General features: G+C 33.8%; 1 protein-coding gene across 1 annotated transcript; it reads left to right on the top strand.

Annotated features, from left to right (window-relative positions):
- Window positions 1–4,366: 4,366 nt before the first annotated feature.
- LOC125823216 (protein NDL1-like) lies at window positions 4,367–7,935 on the top strand. Its single transcript, XM_049502621.1, has 11 exons — window positions 4,367–4,618; window positions 5,478–5,577; window positions 5,720–5,817; window positions 5,949–6,037; window positions 6,189–6,249; window positions 6,324–6,410; window positions 6,493–6,570; window positions 6,674–6,730; window positions 6,843–6,898; window positions 6,995–7,130; window positions 7,513–7,935. The coding sequence occupies exons 1-11, from the start codon at window positions 4,556–4,558 to the stop codon at window positions 7,741–7,743; spliced, it is 1,056 nt and encodes a 351-aa protein (XP_049358578.1). The 5' UTR covers window positions 4,367–4,555; the 3' UTR covers window positions 7,744–7,935.
- Window positions 7,936–20,911: the final 12,976 nt, after the last annotated feature.

Genomic DNA, 20,911 nt, shown 5'->3' with positions numbered 1-20,911 from the left:
TACTAATACAGGTCCAAAAACTCTCTCAGAATGCCTTCTCAGTCTCTACTCTAGTTGGTGACCCTATTATAGCTAGACGGGTCATGAAAGTATCCTATAATACCATTGGAAATTTATTGGAGCAAGTGTGACTGGAGGGGATCTTTTCTGATTCATTTGATATTGTTTTATTAAGTTAACTGGAATTCTGGACTTCCAAAATGTGGTACTAGATGTACCCAATCTTCAGGTGCAACATTGTTTGGTGGATGAGACAATCTATCCTTATCAGTTTTATAGCGCAAGTATTTAGCATGCAATCGAGTCTTCCATGCTCTTAAAAGTCTTTGCATTGTACTGATCACAAAACCTCGCAACACATGTTCTTGTCTACCACCCCCAATTTCAAATTTATCCTAAAACAATCATGTAGATTTAAATTTTCTATTCTATCAACATAATAAATATATAATCTAAATGTCTATATAACAACAGAGGTGACTTATTACCTTCACCTTCAACCATATCACTTCTCCATATTTAGCAAAAATAGTTGACCAATTACCATCTCTTAATGAAATAGTGCTCCTTACTGTTAAGCCACAATAATTGACAATATCCCTAGCTCTGCTACCTACAGCTCTTTCAATGTCCTCTGGAATGTCCACGATAATTTTTCCACCGTACTTGGTTTTCATATCCACTGACATAGATTTATATCTTGCCCTTCCTTTCTTCTTTGTAATGGCGCAAGAAGCTGTGAATCAACAAATACCATGGTCACATAGATTCAAAATCAAGTTGAGAATATTAAAAAGTTGTATCACTTCATGCAATGCAAATGAATTCTACTGTATTTGGATAATAGTGTATTAGTTAATAATGCAAATGTTGAATATAAGGTCTGGCTTAGGTTAAAAGATGGAGTAAATTTTCTCTGGATAAAGTAAATTCACATCTTATGTCGAAAGAGATGCAAGAAACATACCTCCACCGCTATTTAAATTCTCTGAAGAGGGATATGAACTTCCTTCCAAGTTCCTTGATATTTGTGTCTCTATAGAGGTCCGGTGACTTGGTTCAAGATTCCTTGTCAAGGGTGCCTCGGACGGTTCATCAAGATTAGGTGTCAATGTTGAATTGACATTACTTAAGTATGATGTTGTAGAATTTTGATTCCTTCCTTCAATATTTCCACATCCATGACCCTTTCAACCTCAACCTCGTCCAAATGCCATTTCTTGAAACATCACACAAAAGTAGTAAGCGTAGATTCACATTTAGTTATTGAAAACAAGAAACATAAATAACATTTTAAGTACTATTAACCATAGTGATACTTTTGTTTGTTCAAATGATTATAAACAAAATTCTCTTTTACCAAAACAACTCAAATATAGTTCATTGCGATTGATGTCTTTTCTCACTACATTTTATTTTCTTCTATGTCAGTGTCATCTCCAGCATCATCATTATCAAGTACATCTTATTCATTTTCTTCTTTTATGAACACATCTATATTATTTTAATAATGAGATTGGCATCCTCATTATGCATTCTAATTTTAACTTGCTACGTATACGTCCGACAAATAAAAATTTTAGTTCGACATTATTTCTAAACAATGACACACAAAAGCTAGGAAAGAAAATCCTAACTCGAGCATTGTCAGCTGTCATATTGCCCTTTCTTTTCCTAACTTAAAATATTATCTTTGAATGTTAATTATGTCAAAATGAATATACAATGAACTCAGTTCTCATGAATACATAAAGTATAATTTTTTTTGTACATGTTCCTTTGATAGACTGACTGCAAACTTTCCACTCTGACTCCCCCCCGCCTTCCTTTTCTCTCTTTCTTTTGGGCTATTTATAGTTTTCCAAAATTTGGCCCAAAATTCACATCATGACCAACTCAGCTATGTTAGTCGAGCTCACCTTTCATGATCGGCGGATCGTCGTCTGTTCTTTGACTTGTCTTTCTTTTTCTTTAGATTTCAGGTGTTTGAATCTCAGTTGGAGATCTTGTTTGAGTCTTCCTTTCATACTCGGTGGATCGCCGAGTACCACCTTAGTTCACTTTTTAAGCCTTCATATTTTATCCAAGTTCTGTCACCTTCGGCAATGGTCATTCAGTTCTCCCATTACAATCGGAGAGTCGCTATTTCATTATTTAGTTCGCCAACTTGTCTTGACACATTCAACTGTGAGCACTGTCAATTTAGGCGAGGTCGTGCCAGTTAGGCGATCCACCCTTTTGGTTAGACGACTCACAATGTGGAGTTTACACTTCTTTCAATGTTTTAGGCCTTTCTTGAAAGTATTCATCCTCACTTTGTCCTTTAGCCTTCATACTTACAAATCATCAAAATATGACATAATTAGGCATTAAGGACATCAATTATTGAACTAAAAAGACCTCAAAGGAGTGTAATCCACCACTCGTCAGTTGGCTTACCTACCGGTGGATTATAGTAAGTGTCATCGTGACTCAAGGATCTCAACGTGATGTGCTTTTCTAGAGATGTCTCGCTAGACCAAATCAAACATGATCTCTTGGAAACATACTAAGATAGCAAACATCAAATTGAATCTCAAGACATTAATTAAATCCATAAAAGTAAAATATATAAAATTACTTATAATTTTCACGGTTTTACACGATAGCAAGTAGAGACTAAACTTGTATCGCTATTATGGGTCATCTTATGCATATATGGTATGAAATATGTACCACAATACTGACTCCTTTCCCATGAAGCGTATGTTTTTTATATATTAAATATTGTGCCGATGATAGTTCCAACAACTCATGTTTAACTTTCAGCTCATAAATCTACTCAATCATTTTATTCTTCAAAACTCACATCTTGCCTTAGAAATAGACTAATTCATTTTTATCACATATGATTAAATAAAAACTAACCAACGACATTTTCATTATAAACTTTCAACTCTCTTTTATTATCATTTCCGACAATAGTTAGTCTATAAGTATCTCATTTCTACTTGTCACATCGACAATAAAGGTGATTTCTTATGCAAATAGACCAATTTTATTTTGTCTACTATTCGACATAATTTTAATTCTCAAAAATTTATGTACACTCGACTTTGAGGTAGGCTAAGGTCTACTTTTCTTGATTATGCTCTATTAGGTAAAGTTTAGTATGAATTGCATGTGATTTAGTATTTGCATATTTCGGGTTTAGAATCCTTCCACTACTTCCATTTCTATTGATCTCGCAGACACTTTCGGGATAGTCTTGAGTGCAGGACCCCTAATTTAGGTTAGTATCCCTTGCTCATAGTGTAGTTTGTGAACTTATCCTCGTTAGGATTGATACTTCAGACCTTAGTTTAGTTTGTGACTTAAATGGTTTAGAATGCATTTTAGCGATCCTTTTAGTTATTTGTTGCTCCCTATAATACGTGTTACAATTTTTGGTACCTTCCATTAGTGCTTGGGCCTTAGTTGCTTGTCATTGCCGTAGGTTGGCATTAGTTAGGCTTGGTTGTCGTTGGATAGTATGTTCGGGATAAGACGCCGATCCTTGAAGTGTTCCCCGTTGAATTGTTTGAACTCATCATTATTTCCTTTGTTTCATGAATACTAATGAACTTGTCATGTTGAGAATGTTGGTATATTGTTGGGCTCGAGGACTTGGTCGAGAACCAGCTGAATTTCAAGTTTGGTTTCCTTTGTGTTGTGAGTGTGGTAGTATTAGTAGTATTTGTAGTTATTTAGCTGGTATTGTTTGAATGTTGGTGATGTCATGCATTGCATTTACTACATGTTTCACTTATTTAAGATTACAAAATTAAATTTTAGATATATTTATGATATTAAAAATATTATGTGAAAGTTAGAATAAAAAAATTCCTAAAAAAGGGAAAGAAATACTCCCTTTGTTTCAAAAAAAAAATGACTAGCTTTTCTTTATAGTTTGTTTCAAAAAAATGAACTCTTTACTTTTTTGGGCACCACTTTAATTTGAACATTCCATGGCATAACTTTTTTTTTTTTAATTTAAAGAGGGATCAACGACCCCTTTTTTCATTAATGAAAATCAGAAAGTCCAAAAGAACATAACAAAAGAAGAAAATAAAACAAAAGAAAATGGAAAGAATAAGAAAAGAGACCAAGAATTTAGGATCAGAAGATTAAAAAAAATCTTCATAATTTTCTCAATTTCATGTCAAATTAAATTAAACAATTACTTTTCAAACGAAGGGAGTATTATTTTTTCAAGTAATGTTGAATTCAAATATATTTAAGTCATAAAAGAGTGAATTCATTGAAAATAAAATAAAAGAAAGTAGTGTAGGAAAAAATGTGGAGCGAGAAGGAAGGAACAGAAATAGAAAACATAGAGAGAGAAAAGATTAACGGAAAAAAGAAAAGAGAGAATCGGTTGGTATAGAAGCCATTGAAGCTCAATAGCCTCCTCTTCTTTCTTCTTCAACATATATTGATCTATATATTTTTATGTAAAGTGAAACATTTAGAGAGAAAGAGAAGGGAGAGGCTTCTTGGCTTTTTGGTTACCTGTACACACAGATAACCAAAAGCCATGTCAGATTCAAGCAGCGATTCCATTTCCCTCGACGTTGAGACAATCTATCTTGGTGGAAAGGTTCAAATTTTTCTCTATATTTGAGACCCTCTTTCTATAAAATGCTTTTGGTTAATATTTTTTATTTTTATTTTTTTGAAAAATACCACGCACATTTGGTTTGGTTCGATTGAAGATGGATGTAGAAAGGAAATATGAATGACGTTTGCATGCGTAAATTTATTAGGAGAGGAAAATCGTTTTTTTCCCCTTTACCCTTTTTTTTAATGTCATTTAGGGTCATATCCTCTTTGTTGTCTTAAATGTTGTTATAACTCATCCTACACATTTTATTTGGATTGTTCGAAGGAAAATATTTTATTTACAAATTTAAAGGTTCTTGAATCATAGTTCAAGTTTCTATATATTCTGTATATTTCTAGTGTATTGAAAATAACTAGTAACATTTCTATTTATAAAAGTAAGAATCAAATTAAACTAGGATTAGAAACCATACTAACTAACAAATCCTAATTAAATAGTATAAATAAGTAAATATGACAAATAACAAATCATAATCAACTTAGGATTCTTACTTCACTTTGAATTATTATTTCCAACAGTTGAGGCATAAGGATTAGTAGGATAACTTTTTTAGTGAGGGAAATTAGGTGTAAAATGTTGATGAGGCAGAGACAATTCTATTTGAGGCAGGATGAGTTTTAGAGAGAACAATATGTAAAAATAACAAGTTGGGATCTTGTTTAGAATGGACTACTTTCTGTCTACTTGATGATCTTAGTTTACTATTTGCATTTATATTTTACTTCAACAGTCATTCTTTTTACTGGTTTGTATAATTTCCATGGATGAGATACTCTTTACATGATGAAACTTCTATCTTCTCATCAACTAAAATGATGCAAATGACCTTTTTCAGGAGCATATTGTACGTACACGCTATGGTTCTGTGTCGGTTATAGTTTATGGGGACCAAGAGAAGCCGGCACTGATCACTTATCCTGATCTCGCACTAAATCGTTAGTGATAGATTTGTAATCTCTAGTTTCATATATCCCTCTTTTGGGATTTTCTAGCCATGTACTCTTTGATAGCCTATATAGTCTTATGTTATATGTTGACGTTTATTTTTACGCTATATTTTCTCATTTGTCCTTGCAGATTTGTCATGTTTCCAAGGTCTCTTCTTCTGTCCAGAAGCAGCTTCTTTGCTGCTCCACAATTTTTGCATTTACCACATTAATCCTCCTGGGCATGAGGTCTGTGAATTGGCCAAGTTTTATTTCATGAAGTCATATTAGGCTTTCTTCTATTTGTTGTCAAACTGTCTTTTAATAAATTCAATTACTTACATACTTGTCTTCTTGAAATTCCACAAGAGCTCTTGCAGTTGGGAGCTGCAGCAATTTGTTCAGAGAATCCTGTACCATCAGTTGATGATTTAACAGACCAGATACTTGAGGTTCTTAATTATTTTGGGTAATCACTTTAGTTTTGTTTGCCCCTCATGCTTGTCTAAATTCTGTCAATCCCATCTTTCTCTGACACTTTTGACTTATTGGATATCTTTGTTAAGTTGAGGAGCTCTTTCTTACTAATGAATTAATGATGAGATTCTTGCTGTTTTTAGGCTTGGATCAGTGATGTGTATGGGAGTAATTGCCGGTGCTTACATACTCACCTTATTTGCTGTATGTCTTCTCGTATAATACTTTAAATTGGTGGTATGTGGTTGAGCTTCACTAACACGGCTCACATGTCACAGATAAAGCATAAGGAGCGCGTTCTTGGTTTGATTCTTGTTTCCCCTTTATGCAGAGCACCCTCTTGGACTGAATGGTTTTACAATAAGGTATCATTTTATATCATCTATTTACCGTTATGTTGTGAGAAGAAAATTCATTGTATGAAAGAGGAGATTATTGTTAATATAGGTCATGTCAAATTTACTATACTTCTATGGGATGTGTGGTGTTCTGGAAGAGTTTCTGCTGCACCGCTACTTCAGCAAGGTACCCTACATGCATTCCCTAGTGTTTTCACTTGGAGATTTTGTCATGTCTTTTTTACCCCCACCAATTGGATTGAATAAGAAGGTGATTTCAATTGGATCAGGAAGTTCGTGGATCTGCAGATGTTCAAGAATCAGATATAGCTCAAGCATGCAGAAGGGTGAATACCTCCACTGTGTTAGTTTATGATCAATTGTTCAATTTCATTCTTATTCTTCAACTACATATTGTTTTGAGTATATTCTTTTTTCTTGCTTCCTTTAACGTTGCAGTTACTAGATGAGAGGCAGAAGATGAATGTTTGGCGATTTCTTCAAGCCGTTGATGGGTAGAAAACTAGACATTACTTCTTAAATATTTGTATCAATTTTATCATTTGCATACTTGTCAACGCCTCTCTAAGCTTGCTTTTATGAATGAGCAGGAGACCTGATATCACAGATGGATTAAAAACATTGAAATGTCGAACCCTCATATTTGTCGGGGATGATTCTCCTTTCCATTCAGAGGCTCTCCATATGACTTCTAAATTAGATCGAAGATTCAGCGCCCTAGTTGAGGTACGCCATCAATTTTATTTTTAATGACACCCCATTTCAATTTATTGTGAACATGCTATGAATTCCTTGTGTAGTTAAATATTTACTGATAAATTTAGCTAGGCTAGATACTATTTACATATCACTCAACCAACCAACTGTACCTCTCCGTAATTAGTTGGGTCAGTTATATTACTCTATATCTATTCCGCTTTATTTAGTCAATACAAAATTTGCCTATTAAACCAAATTAGGTGCCTTCAAATCTTACTCATGTGTACACACTACACGGATAACTAGTTTTAACCCCTTTCAGTTGGTAGTGCCTAAACGGATCATTTGCTGTTCTTGGTTGTCGTAAATGCAGCAGAATATAGGGAATAAGGAATGAGTATGATTGCAGGTACAAGCGTGTGGATCTATGGTGACAGAAGAGCAACCACATGCTATGTTAATACCAATGGAGTTTTTCCTCATGGGGTATGGACTATACAGACCAAATCAGTTCAGTGGCAGCCCTAGAAGTCCTCTCAGTCCATCTTGCATTGCTCCTGAACTTCTCTCCCCAGAAAGCATGGGCTTAAAACTCAAGCCTATCAAGACTCGGACTGCATCCAAGATGCACGGTGCATAAAAATAAATACTGAATTCTATTTAAACCTTGTAAAATTTAAAATCCCTATACTTTTAATTTCTGGTTAGTTTTTGGGGGGATATTTAAGGGTCAAACGGAGGGTAGATATGGATTGTAGATAGGAAAGTGAAATTCTTTAATGGACATAGGGAGGGAAATATTGTTATTCATTCATTGTAGGCAGAAAGAACCATAAAAGATATTGTTATTCTGATTTCTTTTCTTGATAAAAAATATATTGCTATTCTGAGTTGTAATTGCAAATCATAAAGGAGACATTTGTGCATGATTATGATGAATGATGAGTAATATGACAGCAAATGAGGTGGTGATTAATATTTTTTTTTATGTTGGATGACTACCTTCCTATCCAACAATCTCAATATAATCCCCATAAAAGTGGAGTTTGAGAAGTATGCACACATCTTACCCTTACCTCGGAGGTAAGGAGGTCGTTTTCGATAGATTCTCGGCTCAAAGGAAAAAATAGTTCAAAGCAATCCAGAAAAAGATGTAATAGAAGTAAAAGAAAATAGGACAGTAACTACAATAAAATAATATGATAGTTGAAATACAAGAAAATAAATAATAATAGAAATCAAAGAATCAGAAACTATTGAAGTAATACTGCAACTACTAGTATGGATGGATAACTAGACAACACACTACTACATAGTAGCCTTCTATCATAATTTGTGTCCTTCACAACCTCCTATCTAAAGTCATGTCATTGGTAAGTTGAAGTTCTGTCATGGCCTGTCTAATCACATCTTCCCAATACTTCTTCGACCTACCTCTCTTGAAACCATCCATAGTTACCCTCTCATACCTTCGCATTGGGAACATACAAACATCTCATCATATGCCCAAACCTCCTCAGTACTATGCTTCCAACATCTTTTCATCCACCGAAACCACTCTCATCTTGTATTAGATATCCCCATTTTTAATTTTATCTCTCCTACTATGCTCACACGTCCTCCACAACATCCTCATCATTATTTTAAAAGACCATGTTGGGACTCGCCTCGGAGCGTGGCACTAGCAAAACACGTACTGAGACTCAAGTGTGAGACTTAGTTCTGTTAGACTTACACTCTAAGCCCCGATTGTACCCCCTAAGCACGTCCAATGCCCAACATTCGGGGCTCACCTAACAAATCTTACACAAATTATGTGTTAAATTCTTTAGTTAATTGTTGACCCTCATAATTCTTGAATAAATGAATGATACTTAATAGTTTTTTTAATTTATAGAAATAAGAAGATTGAGATTCACTGAATTAACAAGTTGTAGTATCACATATTTACTATTTGGTAACATTATGAAGGTGATCATAAATTACGTAACATTTCTTTTAAAAATTCATAGCGAAATTTTTACTTTTTACTTATCATTGGTATTCATGTTTTTGTAATATGCCTAAAAAAATATCATATTTTATTTAACTATTTGAAAGTAATTTTATTTTTATTCATTATGGAGTGATGTTTTTATTATAATACTAGTAAGTTTTATTGATTATTTTCTTTGTTTTTTTTTTTTTTTTTTTTGGGGGGGGGGGGGGGGGCTGTAAATTGTATAGTATGATAATAATATATTTTTAGAAATAATGATTCTTTTATGATTAGAAAGTTAAGATATTTGATTATTTATACCATGTTAGAAGTTTTATTTTCTATGAGTTTCCTTGATCATGCTTGTAATTATTTCAAATTATTGATGTATTTTTATACTTTTGTGTTATTATATTATCACATTATATATTATAAATTAAAATTTTAAAGATCCATAGAGATTACGCCCACGTCTCAAGGCTTACGTCACGCCCTATGCTAAGTAAAACGTCCCGGCTCACGCCCCCGCCTTTTAAGACACTGATCCTCATGTATGTAACTTTCAACTTTTGAACGTGAGAGTTTTTAATTGATCAACACTTTATCTCATACAACATGATTGGTTTACCACTTTGTAGAACTTGCCTTTGAAATTTAATGGCACCTTCTTATCACACAACACTCTGGATGAGATCCTCCATTTCATCCACCATGCAACAATGCGGTAAATGACATCATTGAAAATAGACCAAAGATACTTGAACTTCCTCTCTTTTGAATGATATGTGTATCAATGCACACTTTCTAATCCACTTTATGTGTTACATCACTGAACTTACACTCCAAGTATTATGTCTTGGTTCTCCTCAATATAAACCTTTTTACTCCAAAGTCTGTCTCCAAATCTCCAGCTTAGCGTTAATTTTGTCGCAAACTCATCAATCAAAACTATGTCATCTAAAAATAACATACACCATGACACATCACATTGAATTTGTCGCGTTAATACATGTATAACCAATACAAATTAAAACAAGCTAAGGGCTTATTCGTGATGCAACCCCATCAAAATTGAAAAGTCATTTGAGTCTCCTTCCACTGGCCTTACCCAAGTCCTTATCCCCTACTACAATATATTAAAAATGGTTTTAGAAAGGGAACACTTAATATGTGAAACCATAAAATCATTGTTATAAGGCTTTATAAGATAACAAAACAATATTTGGATTCACCATTACTATCGTTATTGAACATACACGCGCATACAATAATCATGTCCACAAACAATGTATACAACCATATATTGGTTGGAATGGAATGGGTTGTAGTTTTAAAGGCAATTTGATACATTAAGCTTTTATTGTGTGTAATCATGTAAAGGATCAAACTAATATTCCATTTGTAGTAAGAAGCATCAACCTTGCATGTTCACTAAAGACTAAATTTGTGGCCTCAAGTCTCTAACCTCTGGATATGAAGTAAGTCAAAAATGTTAAAAGCGAAAAAGCTACACGTATTATGGAGAATAATGTGAGTTGATAGTGTTATGTACTGGGACAATGTAAAGTTTTGATGATTAACGAACGAGTGACTAAACATAACAAAGAAACACATAACAATCAGGTCCTTTACATGTCTCAACATAGATGAGTAGTGTTCAAGAAAAGATATATCACGAGGAACCAATTCCTATCTAGATCTACAAAAGAAGAGTTGGTACTATTGAGAATGAAATATATGTTTATTTAATGTGTCGCGACGTTAAATAAAATGTTTATTGGAGAAAATCCAATTGTAGTAGTATAGTTTTTAATTTTAATGTAATTTATTTTTATAAATAGTGTAATGTTTGTGTTGTTTATGATGTGTAGATTAGGAGAAGTTTGATTACTCAAAATTAAAGCTAAGGATCACATTTAGTCAGATGTGTGTGGTCGTGCGACTTTATGGAAATTAGAAGAAACATGTTTTAGCCAAGCCCGAGAGTGCCTCCGAGAGTATCTCTATTCCTTGTTTTAATTTTTACGATAACTTACTTTGAGGACAAAATATTATTTTATGTGTGAGGTGAGAGAACTTTTGATAAATTATTTTATCTAACCTAGTTTGGGTTCTCGATTTTTATTTTTGGTTCGTTTTTCAAGGATATTGCCATTGAATCGGGAGATTATTATTTTTAGGAGTATATTGTTATAATATTGTTAGGAGAAAATAAAAGTAAAGACCCTTTTTGACTTAGTTGATACTAGCATATTTGGAACAACGTTTGAGTAGTACTTTCCTGTGAATATGTTTGGTTTTACAAAAACAACAAACTTTTTGGCATAGGTCCATAGTTGTGACTCTATATATGACTTGTCATATTGTAGTTCTCTTTGACATTGTCTAATCTAAAAAGTAGAATTGATCCATCTTGATTGATACTCAAGTAATGTGAAGTGAGAAATTCTTGCATATTCCATATTTTGCATTTTAGTGTGGAACATGTCTTGTATGTTATTAATGCGAAACAAAAAGTGTTGCCCGGTTAGAAAATGATATATAATAGACTTTCTTTGATGTCTTGTTAAACTTTAGCCTTTTCAAATATTATATCACTAGTTATCCCTTTGAACTTGTCACATTTCGTTTGGTACTTGCATTCTTTTCCTTGAACATTTTGTTGAATTTCTAATTATTCACCATGCTTTCTTGAGAATTGTAGCATAGTTTGTGACAAAATTGACTAAATGTGAATAAAATGGACGGTGGAGTGAAAATGGTGTCTAATGATAGTTGCAAAGTGATGAAAAAAATAATTTAGAAATAACGTTATATAAAAAAAGGTATATAAAGAAAAATATTTGATATAAACAATAAGTGAAACATTCTTGATATCATGAGAAGAACCGGTGACAATAGTTGATGAAGAAAGGACCGAAAATTATTGATGAAAGAAAGAAAGAAAGTAAAGAAATGAAAATAATGGGTGATGAATTCTTAGGAAAGTGTTAGTCACCACTTTATAATTTTTCTACCCGTCCGTTAGCCAACATTACAACCTGTTGAAATTCCTATTGATCTTATCTGAGCTATGCTTAATTAGTGGAGTTATAACTCCAAATGTCCACTTTAAAACCAATTAAAAGGGACAATGGTCGTAGTCAATAAAAAATCCAACTAAGAATCGGGATCGAATCCCACAGGGAATGGTATATCGTAGAGAATTCTTACCAAAAAATTTGGATTGTAAAATCATTCTTTTGTCATAGTAAAATCAAGTGGGTGTATGATTCCACCAATTTAATGAAAAGCTTTGGTTGAATTAACAAGCAATCAAGGGGTGCGGGGATTGAAAATCAATGTCACATTGGGATAATTGTGCTGCTTTATAGTGATGAACATTCATGAATAAGCTAAGTCATCTTCAATGATGCTAATCTTATTTTGATCTCATAACATCCTTGCATAGAATCTCCTTTAGAACTCATAGCATCCTTGCATAGAATCTCCTTTCAATCTCGTCTATATGGCAAAGTATAGGATGGCCCTGACAACGTGAGACGAAACGTTGTATCATTGCCAGGCTCATGGTAATGGCTATCAGTTAGAGAAACTCCCCACAAAGTACAATATATTATTTTCATGTTGCTTTCATTGTATATCTTATTGTAAAGCTTAAATGGTTTTTACTTCATATTCATGGATTGATCCAGTTATGTTGTTTTCAATCGTTCAAGCTAGTCAGTTGTTTACTCTAACCTTATCACATACTCATACACTCAATGTACTGATGTCATTCGACCTACATTGTTTCATGATGTAGATACAGGTGTTCAAGATCATCAACAGGTGTTTCGTTGAGGTCATTTGACATTCCAGTCAGCTTTGGTGAGCCTTCTAATATTCCGGAGGACTTCACATTTACCTTACATTTAGTAGTTTTGAGATGTCGTGGGTCTTGTGCAATATCCTTCTGTAATAGTAGAGTTTTCATAGATAGATAGAGTTGAGGAGTTTTTCATTATTTACTTTCTTTGAGTTGTTTTACAAACTATAAGTATTCTCATTGAGTATTGTTCAGATTGACTTTTTTAAAGTTGAGTATTTGAGTTTAATGAATTTAATTCAGTTTTAAGCTTATGTATGCTTGAGCTAGTCTCCTGCTTGTAGTCAACCATGATGAGGGTTCGTTTGGGCACCAACAATGGTTCTCGAGTGCCAGTCACGTCCAGGGTGTAGACTCGGGTTGTGACAAATTTGGTATCAAAGCACAAAGTTCAAGTGTCCTAGGGTGTCTATGAAACCGTGTTAGTAGGATCTTATGTATGGTTGTGAGGGCCCCACTTCTATAAATGAAGGACTACAAACATTTAAGAAAAGTTTCCCATCTTTCATACTCTAAATCGTGCAATAGAGCGGTGTCATAAGGAACTTATTCAAACTCGTGCATTTCTCAGATTCATTCGACTATCCCTCATACTCAAGGTAGTTGAAAAGAAAAGCCCAAATCCTTATCGATGAGTTACTCTCAGCAAAAATCTTGAGAAAGTCATGAGACTGCAGAAGGGATTGAGAGAAGCATGTGAGTGAGCTTAAATGTTGAAATTTGAAATAATGCACTCTTATTCATATGAATCGTGTGTTCGAGCTAAAAGCAAGATGTATTCCCAGACACTTTAACCTAAACCTTGTTTCAGTTGAGACCCCTATGGGAAAGTGTGTTTTAGATATAGGTTAGTGTTTTCACCCGAAAAGATAGTATGAGTTATGATGTTATGAGAAATAGTAGTAAAAGTGCTCAGAGTTAGAAGACTGCATGTAGAGATTTAGTAATCTATGAAAGAGAGATAGTGATCATGCAAATTAGGTTGTTGCAGTCATGCACCCACTAAGTTATTAATAAGGAGTTTTCCCTTATGGGTAGACTAAGAAATGATGAGTTTGTGCAGATTTCATGATAGAAGGTAGAGGAATAGTTACGAGTTAGGATGAGTTAGAGTATACTTTAACTAGAAAGTAGTTTATGATGATGTGTCATTGTGTTAGTAACGACCAAGTGTAGGTGTTGAATAGAAGAGTAGGAATATTCATGAGGTGATAGGTCTAAGCTAGGCTTATGATTTTGAGGGAGAGCCCATAATATTTAGAGGGTTACAGAACTAATTAGGCAATGATGTATAGCAAATGGGTAAATAGTACTTAAGTTATTAAAGGAAGTGTGACGGTAAATTGTAAGTATGAAGACTGAGAGATAAAGATTTACTACTTGTCATGAGGTTTTAGTGGGTGAGTGTTTCCTAATTTTTTATCTAGTAGTTTTAAGCTAGTATAGTAAGCTAGCAATCATATTGATATTCGGGATTAGTGATAAAAATTAATCTTGAATTTGAAATGAGTGTCGTGATAAAAAAAATGGTAACATGAGGGTGATGATGTTAATCTTGAGATCTGATCTGACAGACTCGACATAAAGTAGGTGAGGAATTAAGATGTTAGCTGCAATGAATATGAGTGGTACAAGTGAGAGATCCTAACTTTTAGATAAGGGCAGTGAAGTGCGGCTAAGCCATAAGAGTAACAAGAGCATTAAGAGGTGTACCCAATATTGTGTGTAATCAGATGAGGTTCCAATTAAGTTAATGATTTTTCATGTGTGCCTAGATAGTATATTTGAGCTATCAATGTAGAATAGGATGATGTAAGAATTATTATTTTTTCCTTAAGAGTTAGATGAAGCGACCTTATAAGCCAATGAGAAGAGGTTAATAGAAGCATCTTCGGAAGTGGTCTTAGAAGAAGTCTTAGTACCTGCTTATGCAAAGTTCAGTAGCCATGAGATAAGCCTTTCCCGAGTATTAGAGTAAAGGGAATGTAGACCAGTGTAGAGATGATGGAATAGATCCATAGCTTTCAAGTGTTAGTTTTAGACCTAAGGGGGATATGATAAGATGAGAAATCAAGTCAAGTGTTGAGAATGAGATAGTCATGTCTTCATAAAGAGTTAAAGAGTTACATCAATTCATTCATACTCTAGCGTATTCTTCAAAGTTCAGTCATTTCAATATCATGATGATGTTTCTTACATCACAATTGTGTTCATGACTTATGCTCATACACTTCAGAGAGATTCACATCTATGCTCAGTTTTCAGAATGAGGGGCAAAGACTTTAGCCCATTAATCTCAAGCTTAATCCATAAAGTTATGGATATCAGCCTCATTATATGAACCTATTCATATAAGCACTCGTATCTCATAGTATTCTCAGTTTTACGAATTCATGATTTACTCTCAATGGCTAGTAACAAAATGTTATGCCATGCATATTCTTATATCAAACATCTCGAATGAATCTTTCTTATGATCTTTCGCCCTAAAGTTCTTTCATTACTCAATTTTAGTTTTGGAGTGGTGTTATTAATAGTAGTTATGTGATGATAGAGAAAAGGATTGCTAGTTTTGTTGTGATAGTTATAGTGTGTTTATTCCATCTAAGGTTATAAACGTGGAGGAAGAAGGAGATAAGGTTTTACGATGAGTAATAAGTCTGCTTTCTGGTGATAATGCATGAAATTTCAGTTGGTAAAAGTGACGAGAGAATGAGAAATTCTTAAAAAGTTGATTAGTAGGATTCCATGGAGTGGTTAAGGTTGTAAGCTTGAATCTGGTGTTGTTAACATGTGGAAAATGCGAGATACATTAGGTGTTTCATGATATGAGCTCAAGGTTAACTGAATGTAGTGGTAAGGAGTTGTGCTCTTGGCACGAAGTTTCCTGCAGAGGTATAGAACACGAGTCTTTTGATTTAGATCAGAATAATTGCCCTATGTTAAGTACTTTGTGATTTTGAGTTAGGCTTGAATATAGTAAGAATAACACATTTCCATTCTCACTCCAGCCTTCATTCGAGGACGAATCATTCCAAGAGGGAGCTACTATAACATCCCAAAATTTTCTAAGTTAAAACCTGAGTCATTATTTATGGTGAATAAGATTTGTACCGAGTGATTCTAAATTTTCTTAGATGTTAAGGTCACTAAAATTCCATAGCATAAAGTTGAGTTGAAAACTTTCTTTCTGGTTGAGTTTCACTAAGAGATTTCACTTTGGTCAACTTCAAACAACCATATCTTTTAGCACATAAAGAGTTAGGTGACCCATGAGCTATCAAATTGAAGGCCTTCCAGTCCTCTTTCCAACGCCACCAAGTTTGCTAAATTCTAAACTCAATAGAGGTTTTGAGTTCTTGAGGTGAGAGTCTTGCGAATGAGTGGTGTTTCTTGATAGATTTTGAGTGATATCTTGATAATTTCGTGTTGGGTTTATGAATCAAAGAGAGTTTGGAAGAAACCAATCGATTCTAGATGAGGTACGACCCAAAATTTAACAAGAAAATTCATCAAATTTTTGGGTCCGTGCTGGGGCAATGCGCCTTCATAGCGCTAGGAGGGCTGGGACAATGCGCCCCCATAGCGGCAGGAGGGATGGCGCCCTGCACCAGCAGTGCACCCCAAAGTACTCCCAGTACTTTAGGGGCTAGCGCGATGCGCCCCCACTATGCTAGAGTCGTCTACCATTTTTTTTCTCTGTATGTGTTTGTCTTCGTTCTTTCCTTGATATTGACTCTTAAAGTCTTTATTAATCATTGAAATATCCTACATATCCTAATCATATCTCTTAAATTACATTTCAAATTAAAAAGAGATTAAGAGGAAAGTTCAAGAGGGTCCTTTGAGTCAAATTGAGATTTCTTTTGAAATTGATTATAGTTTCGAACCAAGTCTTAAGAAGAGTTGTATTCATGAGTTTCCTTATGGTTATTGAAGTCCTCGAGTTGAGTCGTTCATGTTGATAATTCCGCATGAACCCTATGAATTGAGTTATAAGTCTTGAGAGTCTTTGGAAGCCAATCATTGTGTTTCAAACTGACTTTGGGGAAAAAGTTTAAAGGTTCTACACATATGTACCTATGTTGACTATTTGCCTTGAAAGATAAGTTTATAAGTGCATGTTTTAAGAATGTAAACACGTCTAATATTTTGAGAAGTATTTCAATCAAGTAAGAAGTCCATTCCTTGTAATTGGTGAATTGAGCATAAGGTTATATCAATTATTTTGGGAGTAATATCGAACACCGAATTGGGTTAGAGTCTTTTATGATTTGGAAGTCCCATAAAACTATGTAGCCAATGTAGGATATGATAGCATTGATTGTTCATGTGACTCCTCACAACCTCTGAGAAGGCCAATTATATGGATCCATAGTCAAGATATCATCCTATACCTCAGCAAAGTATAGAATGGCCCTATCAACGTGAGGCTAAACGTTATATCATTGCTAGGCTCATGGTAATGTTTGTCGGTTAGAGAAACTCCCCACAAAGTAAAGTATATTATTTTCATGTTGCTTTTAATTGTAAAGCTTAAATGGTTTTCATTTCATATTCATGTATTGATCCAGTTATGTTGCTTTTAGTCATTTAAGCCAGTAAGTTGTTTACTCTAACCTTATCACTTACTTGTACATTCAATGTAGTAATGTCATTCGACCTGCAACGTTTCATGATGCAGATACACGTATTCAGGATCATCAACATGCGTTTCGTTGAGGTCATTTGAGATTCCAGTCAGCTTTGGTGAGCATTCTGATATTCCAGAGGACTTCACCTTTACCTTACATTTAGTAGTTTTGAGATGTCGTGGGTCTTGTCCTGATATCCTTCTGTAAGAGTAGATGCTTCATAGATAGATAGAGTTGGGGAGTTTTTCCATATTTACTTTCTTTGAGTTGTTTTACAAACTATAAGTATTCTCAATGAGTATTGTTCAAATTGACTTTTTTAACGTTGAGTATTTGAGTTTAATGAATTTAATTCAATTTTAAGCTTATGTATGCTTGAGTTAGTCTTCCGCTTGTAATCAGTCAGGATGAGGCTTCGCTTGGGGACCATCAACGGTTCTCGAGTGCCGGCCACATCCAAGGTGTCTCGGGTCGTGACACCTTCAAAAAAAGTTGTCTATTTTTAATATAATATAATAAAATAAAAATAAATAAGAGTATAGTATTTTTTTGTTGAGAACTATAGTAGTTTAACATTCAAGTTTGAAAGTTCATGATTTTAAGTAGTACTAGTTTCATGGCACGTGCATAGCACGTGTATGCCAAGTAATATGCAATCTTTAAAAATAAATTAATATTATTAGAATAAAATTTGGTGTAAAAATTATAAATAAAAGATTAAATTTTTTTTTTTGTTAATTGTCAATATAGATTGTCGTGTAGTGACTTATTTGTCAAGGTCACGATGATTGGTTATAGTCTAAATTCATAGAGATGAACAACCATAAATACATATGATAAATTCAACAGGAGTTTTTTTTTTTTTTTTTTAAACGTGAGGAATTGTCAATTAGCACTTTGTTGCTCATAAACTTTCACGGCTCAACGAAATTAACAAAGCATAGATTTGATTTTGTAATTGAATTGTACCTTTGAACCAAGTGTTATCTAGAGGTATCTTTTAAAATTATATATCTTATATACTTAAAATGAATATTTCATGAAATTTATTTCCAAGTTAAACTTATCAGTTATGGTAACTATTGTCCAATAAGTGATGTTACTGTTACTAACATTTAAACATCCGAAAAGCAAGAGATTAAATTAGTGGTAAATATCAAAATTATTATTTTTCATTACATGTATTTTCTTATTAATATTTGTTTTAGAAAACTACGTTCGTTAATTTCAAAAGAGAAATAAACCATCAAACATGTGTTCCCTTTTTTCTATGATATTTATTTCCATCACCCTTCGAATTGTAACTATTTTAATTAAACTAAAAAGAAATTGATGAGACCATTAGAGCAGTACAATTCTTATTACTAATTGAGAACAAAACTTTTAAACTTTCAATTCCCAACAAAAGATATTATCACACACACGAACTTGATTTCAAAATACACTTATCTTGAAAATTGGGTGAATGGCTTAACTCCTATAGCAAATAAAGTGATCAATTTCAACATCAACAATCTTATATTTCTTCTAAAACAGGTATAGTTTAAGTAGCAAAATTTTCAAAATACACTATTTTTTGCCCCTCTATTGCACCAATCTAATATTCATACCAAAAAACATAGAAATCCAAGAATTTCTTTTGAAACAGGTATACTTTAATAAGAAAAATTTTAAGCTTTTCCATACAGGTTTTTAGTTAGTATATTTAAATAACTTTAATTATATATAAAAAAGTGGGTAATTCAAATTGCATGTTAATAGAATTCAAAACGTATTAGTAAATGATACACAGTTAAATTTTGCTAGGGAAAGAATGTCATTTTTAAAGGGCTAAATTGTGTTCTCACATAAGAAGGGAGACAATTAAAGAGAATAATTCCTCATCAATCAAAAAATAGTATGTCACTATAATCCGTGTATTAGAAGATTAACATCTAATGGAAGAAGGGAGGTAAAACAGTAATTCTATCAACCCGGTTGGTCATTTTTTGTAATCCTTATAAAATTACTGTTTTACCTTCCTGATATCGACCCCGAGTCTCTTATGTTTGAGTTTTGAAAGTTGGTTTCCAAGTTTTGAGTAAAATTTTGAGAATTTGGTAAGTTTTGGTTTTGAAATGCTAAAGTAGCTTAAAAGTGGTTTTCGGAGTCTTTTGAAGTTTCGAGTGCCGAAGTGAAATTCCATCGTTTCCATAAGTCTTGGACTGTGGAATTTGGACTAGAAAAGTTGTCGATTTCATATTCGGAGTCACTTTGAGGATTTGAGGTCCTAAGTTGGAAATTGTTGAGATTTTAGCCTTTGAGATGACTTTGGTCAACATTTGGGGTTCGGGTGCTCGGATAAGAATTTCGACCGTTCCATTGAATTCGGAGGATGATTTTAGGCCTAGGTGCGGTCTTGGTTGATTTTTGAGAGGTCTCGAGCTTGTTTTAGCCTTTTTAGTCGTTATATTAATTTTTTGTGGTTTTCACGGATGTTGGGTCAAGGAGACCTCAAATTCATGTTTCAACGGTTCCATTGAGTCTGGAACATCGAGTATAATCAATTAGCATATGTGGTTTGTGGTCTCGGTGTTTCGAATGAATCTTGAGGGCCCTTTTGATGTTTTGGTATTGGTTGTTGTTTCTGGTGCTGCAATCCTTGCTTAAGAGGAAACTAGTTCACAAAAGCGAGACTGCACTTATGGGCGGGGTTTGCTTAAGCGGAACCTGGTTCGCAAAAGCGAGACTGACTTTTTGTGCGGGGTTCGCTGTAGCGAACCATGGGTTGCTTTAGCGATGGTCACTTAAGCGGAACCTGGTTCGCAAAAGCGAGACCCCCAGCAAGCCAACCTGGTTCGCAAAAGCAACATTAGAGGGGGTTTTGACATGCAAAATTTGGGGTTTAAGTTCCATTTTCCATTTTTGAGCTTGGAAAATCCTTGGAGGCGATTTGTGAATTATTTGGGTAAGCTTTTATGATCCTAAAACCTCATTTCCCTTTGATTATTTATGGATTTTAACATCAAAATTGAGATTTTGATTAGTAAATGACAAGGTTTTTCAAGAACTCAAGTTTTAAACTAAAATGGAGATTGTGAATCAATTTTGATACATTTTTCGAAATGGTTTTTTCCATTGAATTCCTAAAGCCTTGAACATGATTTTCAAGTATTAAATTTAGGATTCAAACCTTCTTTTTGAAATCGGGTTTTGAGTTAATTGACCCATTTTTCAAGGAAATTGGTATGAGTATTGTTGTTTCCAAAATTTTATTGTGAATGCTTGCTTATATATAGATTGTGTGGCTTCGGAAGTGAATCGAAAGGGGAAGACTCAACTCTTGGAG

The sequence above is a fragment of the Solanum verrucosum genome, unplaced genomic scaffold (genome assembly GCF_900185275.1).
Source record: "Solanum verrucosum unplaced genomic scaffold, falcon-dt-bn FXZP01000146.1, whole genome shotgun sequence".
In the NCBI taxonomy this organism is placed as follows: domain Eukaryota; kingdom Viridiplantae; phylum Streptophyta; class Magnoliopsida; order Solanales; family Solanaceae; genus Solanum; species Solanum verrucosum.
This window is presented reverse-complemented; position numbering and strand designations above follow the sequence as displayed.

What these genes read in the sequence shown, in the direction of transcription:
- LOC125823216 (XM_049502621.1), top strand. Translation starts at nt 4,556, where the DNA reads ATGTCAGATTCAAGCAGCGATTCCATTTCCCTCGACGTTGAGACAATC. An exon ending in CAATCTATCTTGGTGGAAAG is followed by an intron (nt 4,619 to 5,477) that starts GTTCAAATTTTT and finishes GACCTTTTTCAG; the next exon opens with GAGCATATTGTACGTACACG. An exon ending in CTGAATGGTTTTACAATAAG is followed by an intron (nt 6,411 to 6,492) that starts GTATCATTTTAT and finishes TTGTTAATATAG; the next exon opens with GTCATGTCAAATTTACTATA.